Below are 19266 nucleotides of genomic sequence, written 5' to 3'. Positions count from 1 at the left end.
TTCACCTCTTTATTGTCCACCAACTCCACATCAGCTACTGGACTCTGAGGGAATGACTCAAGGATTCAGAATAAAGAGTTGGAGGAGATCTTAGGTATCACCCAGTCTTCTTCCCCCAAATTATATGTATGAGGACCCTTAAGCTTTCATATGCTAAAGCAATTTGCTCAAGGTCACACAGCTGGCAGAGAAGGAAGGAGATTCTAGTTTCTTGATTCCAGATCCAAAACTGTTTTATTCCATCACAGGAGGGTTGAGTCACTGCCCACATTTCAGGTCATTCAGTGCAGGTTTGGTTCTTTAGTAACCACAAAGATCTGAACAATTTGAATAGGTTTGTTTCCCAATAATGATTTCTAATTTTGACATAATAATTAGCATGTCATGTTTCTCAAAGTAACCATTTGAAGTGATCTTTAAACAGAATAAAAGAATTTAATACAGCAACAGACATTGATCGCCAGTTGAAATGCAGGTAGAATCTCTTAGTTGGTTAGAAAAAGCCTTGAGCTTGTGTTGTTTACTACCTATTCAGACAATTAGCCTTCATGAAATCCTACATTTATACTACTTCTGTATAGAGACTGAACCCCAAAGTTTGGGATAAAATAAAAATCTTGAGGCAAAGACTTTAGAGACATTATCTGTTTAATAAATATGATTGTAAAAGCAATAAACAAGAGCAATTATACATTACACTACATAGTATTTAACAAAAAATACATCAAAAAAGTCATTTTAAAATTAGAAGTAGTTCCAATACTATAAGAAAACTTTCAATTTTTTAAATCGGCTTCCTATAAAAATAAGTGGGCAAATGAGGGATTTTAATACTCAGTTGGAATCCTGGAAAACACAGAACAGCTGCCAAGCACCCTATTACTCTCAAAGTTGCTGTTTGGAACTTCTGGGGGTAAAAAAGCAAAATAAACCTCTGCATTTTGGACAGTAAATCCAATTAGGAAAAATGTTGATTGAGCAGTCCAGGGGGGTGCGTGTACAGTTTGCCTTCTGGGATTGGGAAGATCTTGCAATATCTATCATTTTTAGCTTTCCCCGAATCATACCTTCTGCACGCATCTGCCCGCACCTGCTTCTCCGGCCTTAAGCCCACCAAACTCCTCACTGGTTGGCACCTGCTGTCAGTGGGTAGGTAGGCACTTGAGTCCTTTCTTTTGTGTAGACTCTTATTACTGCCTTCTCTTTGGGATGAAGCCCAGAACGGCCTACTATAGTGGGTTTTAAACTACAGTGAGCATCGGAATCACCTGGAGGGCTTATTAAGCCAGATTGTTGTATCCGATCCCCAGAATTTCCCATTCAGTGAGGTCTGGGGTGGGTGACCAAGAATTTGCATTTCTAACGAGTCCCAGGTAATGCTGAGAGTGCTGGTCCTGGAACCATAGTTTGAGACCACTGGCCTAGGTCATAAGAACAATGAGGCCCCTCAGAGCCCTAGCTTGACTCACTAATCTCTTAGAGGTAGGAGGGACCTTTAAGGAGAGGCATCTGAAGACCCTGGAGATGCGTGTGCTGTAGCTGGCTCTCTGTGGTCACTTTCCAAAATGCCAAGCATCTCCTATCTACCTTTATTTTTAATTGGAACTTATTAGCCCATATTTCCTATATCCTTTCTCATATTTACTCATGTATTTCTTCAACAAATAATTTTTAATATCTACTTTATGCAAGGCACTGTACTATCTTAAGAGTATTATTCCCTTTCTCATACTTTTCCAGTTAAGATTACTTGAACTGCAACTCTGAGGACTCCCTATGCTTTTTGAGTGAGCCTCTTTTGGTTCCCAAACAATTTGTCTTCCAGATCAAATTTGCGAGGCTCCAACTGAAGAGGATCAATGAGGATGTTTCCTGTGGGTTAGGAAGCCTGGCAAGTTGGGGATCAACTGAGTTGTACAAATAGGTAGCCGGCCCAGGCATTATCCATTTCTCAGGTTCATACCAGCATCCACAACCATAAAAACTTCAGCTTGATTTACTTCTGACAGCAGCCTTGCTACTCTTCCTCTGCCTGAGTTACTTAAGGGCAGGGCCCTCTTATACACCCTGTTGTTGACCTGGGGACACAGCCAAAAGGAGGCTGAGTTCTCGAAGTGGTTTGGTAGAACGCTTTCTCTTACAGAGTGCGTTCTCATCTTGCCTAATCTACAATACTGAAGGGACATTACTGGATGCCTTGAGTTTCTTTCTTTCTTTCTTTCTTTTTTCCTTCCTCTGAAAACTTCTTTCACGATCATCCTGGGAAAACCGGAATTTCATCATACTTTGAACCAATTAGCTTTCCTGTAGTTGGCTAACTTCCCTCCTTTATACATGTTTTCCTTCACAGATTCTGTCTATGCTACTTGGGGGTCAGAGAGAACACATGGGAAATGTCTTGGGTCATCCTAAATAATCAAAATCTCAACCCAGTATAAGGCAAGACCTCCATATAATCTCTCAGACTTTTTTGACACTCATATCCATTAAATCCATTAACCTGCTTCTCCTTCTGTTTAAATCAGTTTTATTTCACAAATAATTTCACTCTGTTGAGAGAGGAAATACTGGGTAACAGCAACCATCACAGAAGGAAATTGCCCTGCAACATAGCAACACATTCAAAACATTTCTTGCAAGAATGGCATTTCTGTTAAGGTATGAGAATACCACTATTCATTAGCACGTTTTTGTTCCCAATGTACATGTCCAAGTTTTAATTGCTTTGCATGTATCAACTCTTTCATGCAATTTTTATGTTTCCAGGTGGGACAGAGCAGGGATATTTGGAAGAGGCAGCTTCTACTTCAGGAGACAAGGGGTACATGAAATTGAACGTTTGCTGGGCAGGATGCAGCTTGGTCAGTGTGCGTGGATGCTGACAGAGAAATTAGGACTTGGGGGCAGGGGCGGGAAGGGGGGGCAGAGATGACAGTGGCTAGGCCAGTATTCAGGAAATGTCAGGGTTAATGTCCAGAATCTAGCAACGTGTTTGGGAAGAAAAGTGGGAACAATTCCTTGGGAATTGGAAGGAAGAGACTCAAGGACATCAACAGATCCACCAGACATGGAGGCAAATAAATGGAAAGGCAAGGCAATGGGTAATGGAATTCCATTTTTCATATAAGAAGGGGCAGGAGAAGGGAAAACTGCAAGAGGAAGCAGTCACAGTGGGAAGAAATGAGCAGGCCACTGTGATCCATTTGTGACATGCCTGCCTCCCTGCCCTCCTTCTTTCCTTCTCTCCCTGTTCTACCTGGGTTTCTACCTCACTTCTTTGTCTCTGTGGCTGCACAGATTGGAGAAAGCAGCCTTATAGCCACTGCTGACCAACAGAGCTATCAAAGACAACTTAGAAGAGAAATTAGCAAAAAGGAAATTGGAACAGAAATAGCTCAGGGTTTCAAAATCCTGTGCATGTTTTTGTGTGTTATGAAATGGGCTGGGGCAGCTAATCTACCCATCAGCCTTTAGTGCTAAAATAGCAGTTAAATCTAGAGCCAAGAATATTTCCAAAAATACATGCAGATTTCCTTGGCCTATATATGTTATGAATTTTCTACAAACACGACCGATCAGAAAAAAGAGAAGAAGAAAGGGGGAGGGGAGTGTTTTCCATTAAAATAGAGCACCTGTACACTGCCCCTCCAAACATGTTCTCAAGTTATTGTCCACATGCACAGGCTTAAAGCTAAAAACCCTTGTTTTCTGTGTCTGAAGAATTAAAAAGTCCCGATGCAGTGAGTGAGTGTTTTTGTGATTTTTTTAGTGTTTTTTTTTTAGTTTTTTTATTTTGATTCTTTTTATTTCTTATTTATTTATTTTACTGGCGTCCTCCATTCAAACATTTACATAGGTAGGGATTTCTTTTGTGCTTTGATTCTCAGCAACTATGGAAATACTTCCTGGCAAAATAGGAACAGAACAACAAAGGAAAGAGAAAAAACATAAAGTTAGTGGTCATGAAGGATGATGCACTTGACAAGAGCGAAATTCTTTCCTGATCAGCACGTCGCCTGTAGCCTTTGGGGTTTTTTCTTAAATTGCAAATTGTGCCCCAGCAGATCCCCGTTTTGGCGTTGAAGGTGGAGTGGCGTGTCTTGCTCTTTGCAATCGGAGAGATGAGTCACCAGGTTGAGTAGAAGGGGAGGGAGGGGAGGGTAAAGCTACTCTCCTAAGAGAAAACGTGTAACACTTACTCATTTAATGACACTGGAAATGGAAAGGTGTCAGAGACTTTGCAATGGGCTGCAAAATGTTCCTGGTGAAGGAGGGATTGCTACTTTAATAAAGTAAACAGCAGCTGTACTACAGACCCAGTGGAAATGGGATTGAAAACCAAAAGACCACCCCCCAAAAATAAATGTGCTTAAAGGCTTTAGGAGAGAATAGACAGGGTAAATGCTTCTCTGGACTAGAAGACTGAAAAGGTTTTTTCTTTTCAACCCAAAGCAATTATGCATTTATTACCCTGTTTGTCCAAATAAAAAGAAAACGCACTATGAAAATTGGACACCTGATGTGGCTACGACTGTTATGATTACCTAGGATGTGACCCAGTCATTGCTTTTAAATTTCCCCTTAATATAGTCATAGACTTTTCACATATCTGTTTAAAGAGAGGGTTATGTATCCATTCAGGTACTCAGTTTTTCCAAATAACAGACTAAAAAATCTTATGAAAGGGCCTTCAAGGTGGATTGGCATTATCGTACTAAGGTGAAGCATAAATGGTTATATTAAAATTTATCTATTGCAATCAGCAAAGCAGGGTCTAGATGAGCACATTTACAGCTTCAACTCCTGATGCCAACAGACAAGAGGAACCAGGGAGAAATCCATTAGCCTTAGTGGACCCATGGATTTGCCTAACTTCCTGGAAAATTACCTCTCTAATAATAGTAGGAGTTAACATTTTAACTTTGGACTCTCCATAACTTTGGAGTCCCTTGCCTACATCACAGGCAGAGAGTGAGCTCTATTAAGATAGGATGAAGCCCAGTTTTCACTTCTAGTAAGGGTCAGGGAAACAGGAAGGAAAAAATCTTCCATCTGCTCTATAATAGCCTGACCTTCCAGTGGTCTCTGTAGGAATGTTCTACTCCCTGGATATTCTGCAAACTTCATGCCTATTGTCCTTGAATTCTCAGTTCCACATTTTCGGGACAATTTCTAGATTACTGCTGGATTAAAAAATACAATCTTGAGGCTGATGAGGCTGGCTCCCACTCTTACAATGTCGCTCCTCTTAGTGTTCTTAGAACTGTTTCAAGTTGAGGCTGCCATGTTTTGTTTCTGGCATTACATACCTGATCCTTTACCCTGCCCGGTCCTTCAGTCCACCAGCCCCAGCCTCTGAGGATGCTCCTCGTAGACTGTTAGGTCGAAAGTTTTACTCTTTGCCCATGAACGTTTAAAGCCCAATATTTCAGAAACGGGTTTTGCGAAATGAGGAATAAACTAATGTGAGCAAAAAACTAGATAGGAGCAAGAAGGCTTTTTTTTTTCTTTTTCATTCTAGTAGAAGGAAGCAGGCAAAGAGGATTCTTAGCTGTTTCTCTCAGGAGTGTTAGAGCAGAAGAAAGTGGTTACATGAAGCCAGAAAGGGGTTAGAGAGAGGTTCAGCTGGTGACTTCCCAGGCTGAACAGCTGAGGTCTACTGGGAATCATTTACCTATGAGCTGTGACTCCACCTTCTCATCTCTAAGCTGGCCAGGCCTCCTTAGTGCAGGGATACTGGGCCTGCTTTCAGTGTGACTGACTGGACTGATCATCTCTTGTTCTTTCTCATTCTGCATCTGGGCATAAACATTAATCCCCGGGATCTTCCTAAAACATTAACAGAAACCATCACTGCTCTGGACTGGAGATGGACATCGTTGCGACGCAGGCTTCTGAACCTGTCAGGGTTAGAGGGAAGGGGAAGGGGAGATGTGGACAGAGGGACACGCACCTTTTAAACTTGTAGATGACGAACACGGCCAGCCCCACAAACACCACTGAGAGCAGCATCAACATGGCGGATCCACTGTGGGTTGGCGTGAGATCCACCAGTGGGGCTAGAGCAGAAAACAAGGCATGGTCACGAGCCGAGACCAGCAGGAGCAACTCCGTGAGAGGCTTACACTATTCATTCACGGGCATGGGGAGTCCCCAAAATCACGTGAGGACATATACCCATGAGCATGGCACAGAGCTGACACATGACCACAACTAAGCCTGTCCCAGCCCACAGGCCGCTCAAGGCAATGCAGTGAAGTGTTAAAAGCACAGCCCTGCAGCCAGCCTGCTTGGATTAGAGTCCTATTCTTCTACTTGCTGGCTGTGTGACTCTGGGCAAGTTATTTCACCTGAATATGCCTTAATGTGGTGAAAGGGAAAATAGTAGCACATACCTCATTGGACTATTGTGAGGATAAAAGCATTAATATATGTAAAACACTGAGAACAGCACCATGCATGCATTAAATCCTCTATTTTTATGGCTACTGCTGCCTTTATTATTTATCCATATTTATATTTCATTATTATTATTTTTAAATGTTCCTGTACCATGAAGGCAAACTTTTCCCCAAAGCCAATGCATATAACCAGTAACCACCAACAGAAATATTTTAGGAATTATCCATGCCACCTCACTCCTACTCCAGTGGGACTCATGTGAGAAAAAAAAAAAAAAAAACTGGAGAAAAGGAGCATGTTTGCTTTTTGCACAAAGGAAATTGATGTGCATTCTGGCATTGCCTCTAACACCAACTTCCCAAAGCCTTGACAGCCCAGGCCAGGAAGCCCCAGTCTTCTAGGTACAGTGAGTTCCCTTCTTGGATCAAACAGATGTTTTGCAAGCATGAAAGAGTCTCCCTCCCTGAGTATCTCCTTAGAGAGCAGCTCTGGAGAATGGCTCTCTCTATCTGTAAACGTTCCCCCATATCAGGGTCAAACTTACTGTACTTGTAATAACTTTGTTTGCAGTTAATTTCTACCATCTTGAAAATCAACATTTAGCAAATAGAGCATAGCTCAAGCATAAAGACAAGCCACCTGTACCCCGTAAAAGCCTGGATGCTGACCTTTACCTTCTATCAATTTAAGCAAAGCCTGATACTCAGAAATGTGGGTGACCTTTAAGCACCATTTTCTGTGGCTTTTCTCTATTGAGGGCTTAGAGGACAACATTCTGGTCATCCAGGTACAAAAGGTCAATACTGATGATCGCAGACATGACTCACAGCTGCTTCTGTCTGGCTTTGTAGGATAACGTACCAGTTGCTCAGGAGCCATGACTGGAAAGCATATTCCATATAACCTCATAGTTTGGTGGGGAAAAAAAATCAAGCCTCCTTTCTCATAAAATAGGCTTAGTCACTTTACTTGAACAGGCTTTCAGGATGCTTTGAAACAAAGGAAACCACCCCCCTGCCACTCTCCCCTGTAAGCAAGCAGCTTCCCTGCTGTGAAGTGGGAGTGTGTGAGTATGCCCGTGGGGAGACCAATGTAGCTCCACTGCTGTGGGAAACTCAAGACAAATTTGCTTTCAGTTTGAAATTAGAAAATAAAGGTCTCTTTCATTTACTCTGGCACAGTACCATCAACAAAGGAGTCCAGGACTACTTTAGAACTCACACTGACATTGGTAGGATGTCATCGGGAGAAAAGAACATCTTTCACTGTCACAGACATATCACATTTGATTTTCACAATATAAGGCAGGGACTATGATCTCCATTGAATAGATTAGAACAGTGGAGTTCCAATTGGTTATTTGTATTCCAAAGGACTGAGGACAAGTAAATAGAAGAACTAAGACTTGAACACAAGTCATCTGAAACACCCACATACATGCATGCACACAAACACATATTTTCTATACATTCAATCCTGGGTTAATATCAGTGGGAGATATCAGAAATTTGGAAAGATATTTCTGAGGATGGGAATTAGGGTAAAGCCTATAGCACAAAAAAGCAAATTACCAAGTAGTCACAATAATACCAAACTATTATTTTGTTTTAAAAGGAGTAGTTAGAATCATAGATCATGTACTCAAACTTGGATGATACATATATATATATGTATGTGTGTGTGTTTTACATCATATACAAATATAGAAAGAATGTGGTCAACCACCATACCAGGGAACCAAGAGAGTCTACAACTGCAAGCAGAAGAATCCCATCCATCAGCCATGTGGGATCTAAGCCCCTACTCAATTTAGAGGTGGAGTGAGCATTGCCATCCCAGGGTCCTCAGGATGGAGGAATAAAATATGGATTAGAGTGGACTTACTGGTATTCTACTATAGAATCATTGTGACTCTAGCAATGGAAGAACTTGTATCACTGATGTGGAGACAGTGGCCACAGGAGTTGCTGAGGGCAGGGAGAAGGAAGAAGAGGTGTGATATGGGGGCATTTTCAGGACTTGGAGTTGTCCTAAATGATACTGCAGGGACAGATACAGGACATTACATATCCTGCCATAACCCACTGAATGGACTCGGGGAGAGTATAAATTACAATGTAGGGAAGCGGACTTGGCCCAGTGGTTAGGGCATCCATCTACCACATGGGAGGTCCGTGGTTCAAACCCTGGGCCTCCTCCACCCATGTGGAGCTGGCCCATGCGCAGTGGTGATGCGCGCAAGGAGTGCCGTGTCATGCAGGGGTGCCCCCCGCATAGGGGAGCCTCACGCACAAGGAGTGCACCCCATAAGGAGAGCTGCCCAGCGCGAAAAGAAAGTGCAGCCTGCCCAAGAATGGTGCCACACACATGGACAGCTGACACAACAAGATGATGCAACAAAAAGAAACACAGATTCCCGTGCCACTGACAACAACAGAAGCAGACAAAGAAGAACATGCAGCAAATAGACACAGAGAACAGACAACTGGCGGGGGGGGGGGGAGGTGGAGAAATAAAGAAAAAATTACAATGTAAACTATAATCCATGTGGTGTAACGGTGCTCCAAAATGTATTCATCAAATGCAATGAATATTCCACACTGATGAAAGAGGCTGTTGATGTGAGAGGAGTGAGGGTGGGGGTGGGTAAGGAGTGGTGTTTATGGGAACCTCTTATATTTTTTAATGTAACATTTTGTGTAATCTATGTATCTTTAAAAAAAAAAAGAAAAAAAATTAAAAACACACACACATATATATATATATATATATATATATATATATATATATATAAAGAATGGAGAAATGACCCTTCATGTACCCATTACCCAGATTCAACATCCATAAACTTGTGAACTTGTGGCCAATCTTTTATTTTTTTTTTTAAGGATTTACCAGGGATTGAACGTGGGACCCCACACGTAAAGAGCAGGTGCTCACATGACTGAGCTATACTTGTATCAGCTAATTTTATGTTATGTCCACCCTCAGCCACTCCTCTCAACTTCCAACCACTCTCATTGAGTTATTTTGGAGCAAATTTCAGACATCATGTAATTTTACCTGTAACTCTAAAAGATAGGGTGCCTCCCCCCAACATTATCACAATACCATTGTCACAAAGTAATCATAATAGGGAGGTATTTGAAAGGTAATCTTCCAATGTAATGTCTTATTTTGCCAGGGGACAAATCTAGCACCAGATGGGGGCCACAGATGGATTGAAAGTGGGAATAAAGCTAAAATTTTATCTCCTAGCTGAATGCTATCTTGAAGTATCAGTGTTATGGAGCAACTCAGAATACTGAGTTTGCTTGAAAGGGTTGACATTTGAAATTAATGCAAAAACTACAACAGGAAATTGCTGTGGCTAGGCTTTCATTAACCCAGAAAGCAAATACATGTGCACACACATATTTGCACACATGTACCCCAACACAAATGGACTCATTTCCCTTCTCTTTCCCTCCTCCTTCTCTCTCCCCATTACAAGGCCAAATCTGTCTTTCAGTTCTAAACTACTCATACTCAAGTCATCATTGTGAAACAAGCAGCATTAACTGTTGAGAATTACCGAACTATCTGGGGGGAAATGAGCTTCTGTATCCTCAGTTCTAGAATGTGTGTTGTCAGCTGCTCCTGCCACCCCTAACTTTGCATTGGTCTGCCCCTTGTCAGCCAGGCATGCAGGCATGAGGCAGCAGGTGGTGGCCGGGATGAGGACAGCTGCCCTCTGGGGCCCCAGGTTGCTTCTTGCTTGCTGGTCTGTGCCTGCATTTAAACAGGCTTATTATTCCTCCATGCAACAGCAGCTGCATATCTTAGTTTGCCCAACTAAGTGTGTTTGTGCATGTTCTGCTGAGGAATGGAAACTTGTGATAAATGGGCTTTAGCTTGTTGTGTGGAATTAGCATAAATTAATCCCTCTCTTATTTCAGCCTAAACAAGGTAGAGGTGTGGGGGGAAGTGCTGAGCAGTTTACTTGTCGTTATTCAGGCTCAGGGGAAAACATGGATACAAGCAGTACTCCAAGTGACTCAACATTTCCGAGCCTGGGCTCCGGCACGCACTGTTTCTAAACTCCTGTGAGGAACTTAGAAATGCATAGTATTACATTCTCTTCATGAGGATCTGGGTTGATTATAATGGTTAAAGTAGTTAACAGCAGTCCTCTTTTGCAAAGGCCTGATACATGGTGAATATTAAATATATGGTCATAGATTGTACACATGGGAGTAAACTAAAAAATCCACATTTGGGGTTAAATAACAGATATGGTCCCTTTTTAAATCAGATCCTGGCTCTACCACATATGGCCTTGGTGCCTTCAAATGAACATCAGTTTCCTCCTCTACAAAATGGAGATAAAACTATTTCTTGTCCTAGAAAGTTGTGAGAATAAAATAATATAGAATTTTTAAAGCTCTGGCATAGTACTTGGAAGAAGATGTATATTTCCAGTAAATTTAGCACTGTCATTATCATTAGTATCATATTTTCTGGAAATGTATTCTATAAAAAACAAGTCCTAAAAGATGACAAAAGAGTTCCATGGTCAAATACTTTTAGGAAACAATGCATATGATGTTCCCCATCTTGGAACTTCATGACACACATTCATATATTAAAGGTTCACAACAGTGCTAAAGGAAAGAAACTCATTTAACCTTACCATAGAGTTTTACAAACTTATTTAACCACAGGTCCTTTGCAGAAGTGGTCCCACATAAGATGCATTAGGAAATGGTTCACCCTGAGCAGCACTTTCCTCTTCCCTCTCCCTTCATCCCTTTTCTTGTTTATTTTCAAGTTTTTAAGTCAACAACTTGGTGGCATCATAGATTTTTTTTTTCATTTCCTGACTCCAACACACACCCAAGGTAAACTTTAGTTACTTGTCCTGAATATCACAGAACACACAGATAGCCTGAAACCTTTTTTCAGGGTTAAGGTGATACAGAAATAGCACAGAGAAAGCTTATCTCGAGTGCAGAAAGGCAAGTGGGCAGAAAGGCTTCCATTTATAAAGCATCCTCACTTGGCCAATGGGTCTTCCCTTCAGTTCAGATCCAAGCCCAGTCATGAGAGTCCTAAGGAACTCTATGCTCTTTTGGGATAAAGTCAGGATCCTAGAGGCTAGATGGCTAGACTGGATGGGGTTTCCCAGGGAAGGCTCTATTGAATAGCAATGCACTGCCACTGGATTTAAACTGTGGATGAGTTCCTCTGGAACATCCAGTCAGAGGGAGCTGAGGTGATGCTGCCAAGTTGTGGCAATCCTAGGCACCTCAAAGACCAAACACTATCTCAATATTTAATAGACTAGAGGAGAAGGAAGGCCTTTGGTTTCCTAGGGTCAAAAAAATATGAGAAATCCTGGTTACTACATAAAATATTTTTCAAAGTCCAGTCTACATACAGCCTGTATCAGAATTCAAATCATCTGGAACACTGATGAAAATGAAGTTTCATCAGCTTTACCCCATGAATAAATAAAACAGTGTCTGAGGGTGGGTCTCAGAAATCTGTATATTTAATAAGCTATAGTGGTATTTTTACATACACAAGTTTGAGAGCACCCATCTACTCTTATTCTTAAAACATCCAGTCCTTATCTTTAGAATATACCTAATCTTTCTTCACATTCTCTGGGTCATTATAGAAACTATAAACAAACCAAAAACCAAAATGCAGTATAAGTGTAGTTCAATCTGGTAATGGCTAAACACTGGAAGGCACTTCAAGTCTCCCCTAAGAGAGTGATAGCTTCTCGTAGATTATTGCATTGCTAGCTCAATTCTCCACCTTTCCCTATGTCCAAGCTTTGTGCAACATGAGTGTGAAGCTTCTCCCACCAAGAGGTGAAATCTACTTTTCCACCCCTTCTATCTGAACTAGCACTGTAACTTGCTTTGACAAAAGGAATGCAGTAGAAGCGCTGATATGGCAGTTCTGAGTCTCATGACCTTGTGCACCTCTCATCTCTCTCTTGGAATCCTAGCATCGCCATTTGAACACAGATAGCCTGCTGAAGGATGAGAGACCACATGGTGCAGAGCTTTGTTATCCCAGTCCAGACCAGCCTAGACCAGCCTACAGCCAGCCAAAAGCCCCAGCTCTAGGACAGCCCAGTCAAGATGAGCTGAGCTCCCGATCCAACAATCCGCAGCTGACTGCAGAACACAGCAGTGAGCATAGACAAGACCAGAAGAACCACCCAGCTAATCCTTGGACTAATGAGCAATAATGATTGCTTATTGTTAAGCTACTACATTTCTCTGAGTGATTTGTTGCACAGCAATAGCTTACCAATACCTTCTTTCACAACCTTCTTTTCTTTCAACTGCTGATCCATCCAATTAGTAATTTTCACCTTTGGGTTCTACATTACCCAATCCCTTGAATGGACTTCTGTTCCCATTCATAGGGTAGCAGGGTAGCAGAGTATAAGTAAGGTTACTAAGACTGTTTTCTTCTAAGTATACTTTTAAGATGAAAGGAAGCACTATTGCTTCTTATGTTGTCACAACAGATAGCCAAGACAGTCCTACTCTAAATGTAAGAAACTTCACATCTAAAGGATAGCTTTTGCTAGATTCTAGTATCTTCTCTGAAGTTTAAATGTGTTTTTCTGCCTTCTGTTTTTTTTGTGTCAGTTTCTCTTAACTTTCTGCCTTGCCTTCCCCTTGGGGATCTGTGCTTCCTGAGTCCTGTCACTTACTTCCAACCTGATGCATGCCTGCACCAGGATCCTGAACTGTTCATCTTATCACTCCCCCAACCATGCTTTCACCAAGAGTATCCAGGTACATCCTCAGGCCTGGGCAACTCAGCCCAGGTACTCTGTGGTCATTTCAGCCCTTTGTGAATCCGCTTAACTTGGAAAAAATGATGTCAGAAAAAAAAAAAAAACATTTTAGAAATGAAAGGGCAACTTCATTGGTAGGACCCTGGTGGATTTATGAAAGTACTGCATTCTTTTAGTTGCATCGCAGGGAGGGATGTGTTCAGATCTCTTGCTATCTGTTATTATTTATCATAACACCATAACGACTTAATTACTGCCAAAAGCCAAAGAATTCAGGTATCTGTGAAACAACCTAATCATTTGAAGAGGGAAAAAAATGAATATTTATTTTGGGAAAAAAATAGGAGACAGGAAAAATACTACCAGTATGTCATTACTCACAAAAGACATGTAAATGGTAATTATGGAGATAATAAGGCAACCAGAGACTAAAGAGACAGATAAGTTTATTGGCTGTGGAAGAATTTCACTAGCACTATTTTCATCCCTAAATGGAAAACGTTATTGCAACAATTTATTTCCCTTTACTGTTCAGAGTTCCACAACTCCTTGGCATCTGCATCTAAAATGTGTGACTTGGATTATACTGTATTTTCTAAAACTTCTTGGCTAATGCTAATTCTGCCTTTAAATGGCAAGTGTCTTTCTCAGTGTGAAACTGTAGGGAAGAATTCATGATGTGTCAGGGAATATTCATGACCTAACCAAATTCTCAGTTCTTTATCCCCTCCTGTACTCATTCATAATAATACTGTGGTAGCTATAGAAGCCTGGTAATATTAATTCTCCCAAATCTCTGTGATAATATCTGTTTTATTATAACTGAAGCATAGATTGGATCAGTCAGCAGCAACCATGGAGTCCAAGATGGCGTGAGATAACAATTTTATGAAAAACCCACATATATCCTTGACAAAGGACAGCTTTCCTAAACATAGCAGTTTAAAGAAGGCAACTGCTAGACAGAGAGGAGATGGGTGGGAGTAGGCTAACTGTGTAATATGTGTTTTGCTGTTGTTGTTTTGTTTTGACTACACCTGATATTTTGGCTCTTCCTTTGATACATACTAACATTTCATATTTTAAAAATCATGTGTCTAAATTCCAGAAGGACAATGTCCCCAGCTGAAAGCTAAGGGTATAACAGCATCCTGATTTAAAAATATGTGCAAAAATGAAGTGGGATGTGAATGTGTCATTTTCTGCTCATTCTAGCACATTAACAGTATCTAAACAATATCATTTGTTTAAGTTTCATAAGGCTCATGGCTGTTCAATTACATTTGCCACTTAGATTCTCACTCACACTTTAATCATTTTTCAACTGCTTCACAGCCACAGCTCTTGGCTAACCTTTGCCATTCATCTGCTTTATAGATACAGTATATCCTAGATTCAGAGGCATGTTTCATTGTTCCCCTTACTTCCACTGTCACCTACTCATTCTTCCAATTATGTTGGCTCCAAATATGCCGAGAAATTAGATTTTAATGTTTATTACTAATTTCCTCCTACACTTAATATCACGGGCCCTTTCTGTTTAATTCATGCCTCTGTTTTAGTGGATGCCCTGAATTGTAAATCAGATTTATTGCTGGAGATAGACATGCACCTTTCCTTGTTATGCAGATGGTTTTCGATGCTTTATAGCAGTGGTTACTGAGACTGGTGAAGGGGCTAGCTGCATAAGCATTGCTTGGAGAACTTGTTAAAAATACAGATTCTCAGATATCACCCTTGGGGATTCTGAATCAGGATGTGTGCAGCGAAGTCTGAAAAATCTCTACTTTAAAAAAACGTCTTGAGTAACTGTGATGTAGAGTCAGATTTGAGAACAATTGTTTTGTTTTGATTGTGTTTTTTTTTTTGCAGGGATCTCCTATACTGGGTTGGGAAGGGTATTTTAAAACCCAGTATAGGGTTTCCCTTATCCCAAATGGTTTGAGGGAGCCAATGAGCTCAAGCTATTTTAGTCCAGCTATGTAGAAATTCCACCACCCAAGGTTTAGTGTTTTTTTTTCCCCCAATAAATAACTCTTTGAAATGCAAAGAATCCTTGAAAGGTGGTTGTTTGTAATTTAGATGGATTAATATAGTTAGACATTCATGTTCTCCAATAAAACATCAGTGTTGTCCCTTGCTTCCTCAGTCTTTAACATCTATTTTCATGTAGATCCTGATTTATTCTATCAAAGAAGAATCAACAAGTTATTAAGCTTCTCCTCCACTCAAAATATAGTTACTTTAACTGGGTTTGGTGTATGCTCAGGGGACCTGAATCTCTGGACTGTTCATGTGATAGCCAGACCCTGAGTCTCAACAAATCTGCAACTCCTACCCTTTGGGTTTATTGGACTTACTCCAGCCAGCTAACCGGGAGGTGAAGAAGGTCAACCACCCCACCAGTGAGCCAAGAGTGCCTACAACTGCAAGCAGGAGAATTGTATCCATCATCTGTGTGGAATCTAAGTCCCCTCTCCATACAGAGGTGGAGTGGACATAACCATCCCAAGATCCACAGGATGGAGGAATAGAGTATGGATTAGAGTGGACTTACTGATATTCTATTCTGGAACTACTGTAATTAGTAATGGAAGAAAATGTAGCATTGATGTGGAGAAAGTGGCCATGGTAGCTGCTGAGGGCAGGAAGAGGGAAGAAGAGATATGATGTGGGGGCATTTTCAGGACTTGGAGTTGTCCTGGGTGGTATTGCAGGGACAGTTGCTGGACATTGTAGGTCCTGCCATGACCCACTGAGTGGATGGGGTGAGAGTATAAACTACCATGTAAACCACTATCCCTGTGGTGCAACAGTGCTCCAAAATGTATTCACCAAATGCAATGAATGTGCCACCAAGATGAAAGAGGTTGTTGATGTGGGAGGAGTGGAGTGAGGGGGTGGGGGCTATATGGAGACCTCATATTTCTTGAATGTAACATTAAAAAAATAAAGACTATATATATCTATATAATATGACTGAATTTACTCATGACCATGGGTCCTCATATGAGAAAAGACAGGGTTTGATGGACCTTAAAAGATTTTCACCAGCAAACAGGGCTTTGATTTACCACCTGATATCAGATTCCACTGTCTTTTTTTTTTAAAGATTTATTTTATTTATTTCTCCCCCTCTCCCGTTTCCTCTGTTGTCTGCTCTCTGTGTCCATTCAGTATGTGTTCTTCTGTGTCAGCCTGTATTCTCATTAGGTGGCTCTGGGAACCAATCCTGGGACCTTCCAGAGTGGGAGAGAGGTGATTACTCTCTTGTGCCACATCACTCCTGCACAGGACGACCTTCCTGTGCTGGATGGCATTTCCACACAGGGTGGGGCAGCATTCTAGTGTGGGCCAGCACTCTGCATGGGCCAGCTCATCACATGGGCCAGCTTGCCCTCACTAGCAGGCCCTGGGCATCGAACCCTGAACCTCCTATATGGTACACAGGAGCCCAACTGGTTGAGACACATCCGTATCCCTCCTCTGTCTTTATAGTCTACCGAGAATGTGCTTCTCTCACAGCTTCTGCAATCACCTCTAGGCCTATTACAAGTATAGTTTAATATCTAGTCTGGTCCTGATCTTTTCACTCAAACTTCAACCCCCTGTTTGCAGCTTCTGGATAGGATTTTCCTTATATGTTTTATGACATCAAACCCAACGTGAAATTTTAACCTTATCTTCACTGACAACCAAAAATGAGGCTTCTCCCCTAGGTCTCCATTTCTATCCAAAAAATTACCATCTCATCCTAATTGGATTGAAAGCTTCTAGGTGGAAGTGCTTTGTTAAGAAAGACAATGGATTTTTGACTATCCTCCAAATATGTTTTTTAAAAATTCCTTCATCTGCCCTTTCTTCCCTCTCTCATGTTTATCATACTTTTTAATCTGAAACCTGTTAGAAGTTCCCTCACCAACACACGTGGATGATGGACAGCAATGGTTATAGTCACTGGCATATTTGTTTTCCCTGAATTTTATTCCTCTCTACCCCTTTCATAGTTTTACCTTCAGTAAATATATCAAGATAGGAGTATTTGGCAATTCACCTCTAGATGCCCCATCAGTTTATACATAAACCATACAACGTCACCTTCCTGTGCTTTTGCTCAGTAGAGCCTCTCAATTTGTCATATTAATATTCTCTCTTTTTGGTGAACTCCTTTCTATTTAACATTAAGATTTGCCTTTTATTTTACTTTCTCCAAGAAATATTTTTTATTCTCTTCATTTAGAATTAAAGAAGAATCACACAAAAATGTTTTTGTGGTTCAGGTCTAGTCCGTATGGAGTGATGAGTTCTAATTCATCACCAAGGAACTATGATTTTAAAGAAATAATTGAGAAATGAGTCTCAGAATAATGTGAAGAAGATATATCTGAAATAGACCTTGCCCTTGAATAGGTTCCAAATTACAAGGAGCAATGAGAAAACTGTTGGCGTTTTAGCATTATTTTCTTAGGGGCTCAAGTCTGTTCTATAAGTACTATAACATCAAGTGGTCTGCATTGGATGAAGGGCCTTCCTTGTTTCTTGCTGTGAAAACTCCCCTTAAAATGACACCATAGCACTTAAAATAACCTGATACAGAAAGCCTGACTGAAGCCCTGAGAGAAAGGACAAGCCAGAGGAGATCCTCAGGCTGATGTCACAAAAGATACGAAGTTCTGGGGAGTTTGATAAGTGAAGGTGCCACAATCTAAGGTGTGTAATCTGAGCTTCACCATGAAAGCAGAGAGGCTGCTCTCTGATACTGGGAACACACCTGCAAGTGACCAGAGCAGTAAAATAGTGGAATAAATTATTCTTGCTTTGATCTGTTTTTGTTATAGCCCTCTTTCCACTCTTCTTTCCTTCTCTTTCAGATCCTTTCTTCCGGGACAAAGAACTACAGGGAGCATAGGCCAAGTTTTCCTTCAACCCACAATGTATATATAAACAATAATAATATATATTAAGGGATACTTGCCATAAGGAAGGAACAGAGATGGGTTGTTCCTGAATATTTATTGGATAAATGAATGCAAACACCAATTTCCAGAGGAGACAGATTCACAAGTGAATAAACTGGATATGAGGTTAACTAGGGGGATGGGGTTTTGTATATCTCTCTGCATGAAATATGCCAATTATACATTTAATTATTTATAAAGACAATAGCTACAATGATGGAGAGATATAAAGATATGATGGCCCCTTAAGATATTAAATAAGAGATAGGATGAAGATGATTTAAAAATCCATACAACTTTAGACAAAGGGAAAATAATATCCATGGAAAGGTCTATTAAAGATTTCATGAAAATGTTGGCATTGAGCTGAGCCTTCAGTATAAATAGATGTAAGAGTGGTGGAGAGATGGAGAAAAGAAAAGGACTATTCCAATTAGGAATACCATGAGCAGAAGTACACTTTGGTCAAAATATCAGTCCCTTCAGTCCAAAGCCCAAGATGATTGATTTCTACTCCCTTTTGCAACTATCTAGGTTGCTTTGCAATGTCATAGCTTTGTCTGGTAAACATGGATGCCAGCTGCCTTCAGATCCTAAAAGCCAAAGAATCCATCCAAGTCACAGTCTTCCCTCAGCCTTCTTGATAGCATGGCTCCTGTTTCTTCTCTATTCTCATTCTATTTCAAATCACTCCCTTTGCAAAGAGAATTTCAGAATGATAGCTGTTAGAAGTGATTAGGCTCTCAAGAGAAATTGCACAAAAACCAAGAAGCGCACTAAGAACAAAACAAGGACTGTGTTCAAAGTTTAGCTCAGCTTAGATGCCAAAGTTAATGAATTCCCAAAAGAACGTGTCAAGGGAAACAAACTAAATCCAGTCTCTGATGACGTCTAGATACCTAGAAATGCTTACCTTGAGATCTGATAAAAGCAAACAGGGAATGGAATTTTAAAACCAAAATACAACTAGTAAATTCATGAAAGGAGACAGTTCTTTTTCCTTGGAGACAAACCAAATTATGCCTTCCTCTCTTACCAGCAACATACTCAGGCTCAAACCTTTTTAAAAGAAGGCTGCTGAACATCTGCTGAGCAATT

At 40.8% G+C, this 19266-nt stretch overlaps 1 protein-coding gene across 3 annotated transcripts in view; it reads right to left on the bottom strand.

Moving 5' to 3' along the window:
* Nucleotides 1-630: 630 nt before the first annotated feature.
* Nucleotides 631-19266, bottom strand: part of SORCS1 (sortilin related VPS10 domain containing receptor 1) — a 528310-nt gene continuing 509674 nt past the window's right edge. The window contains exons 25-27 of one of the 3 annotated variants that reach the window (XM_058298481.2): nucleotides 5954-6059; nucleotides 5675-5829; nucleotides 3761-4174 (exon numbers count right to left, since the gene is read on the bottom strand). In XM_058298481.2, the coding sequence (XP_058154464.1) occupies nucleotides 4167-4174; nucleotides 5675-5829; nucleotides 5954-6059 (269 nt within the window). In that variant the 3' untranslated portion in view covers nucleotides 3761-4166. Of the gene's footprint in view, nucleotides 4175-5674; nucleotides 5830-5953; nucleotides 6060-19266 lie in introns of all 3 variants that reach the window. The other 2 variants (XM_058298482.2, XM_071215682.1) reach the window with 2 other exon arrangements.

The sequence above is a fragment of the Dasypus novemcinctus genome, chromosome 6, assembly GCF_030445035.2.
Source record: "Dasypus novemcinctus isolate mDasNov1 chromosome 6, mDasNov1.1.hap2, whole genome shotgun sequence".
NCBI classification, from domain to species: Eukaryota; Metazoa; Chordata; class Mammalia; order Cingulata; family Dasypodidae; genus Dasypus; species Dasypus novemcinctus.
Note: the sequence above shows the minus strand (reverse complement) of the source record. Positions and strands in the feature narration are given on the sequence as shown.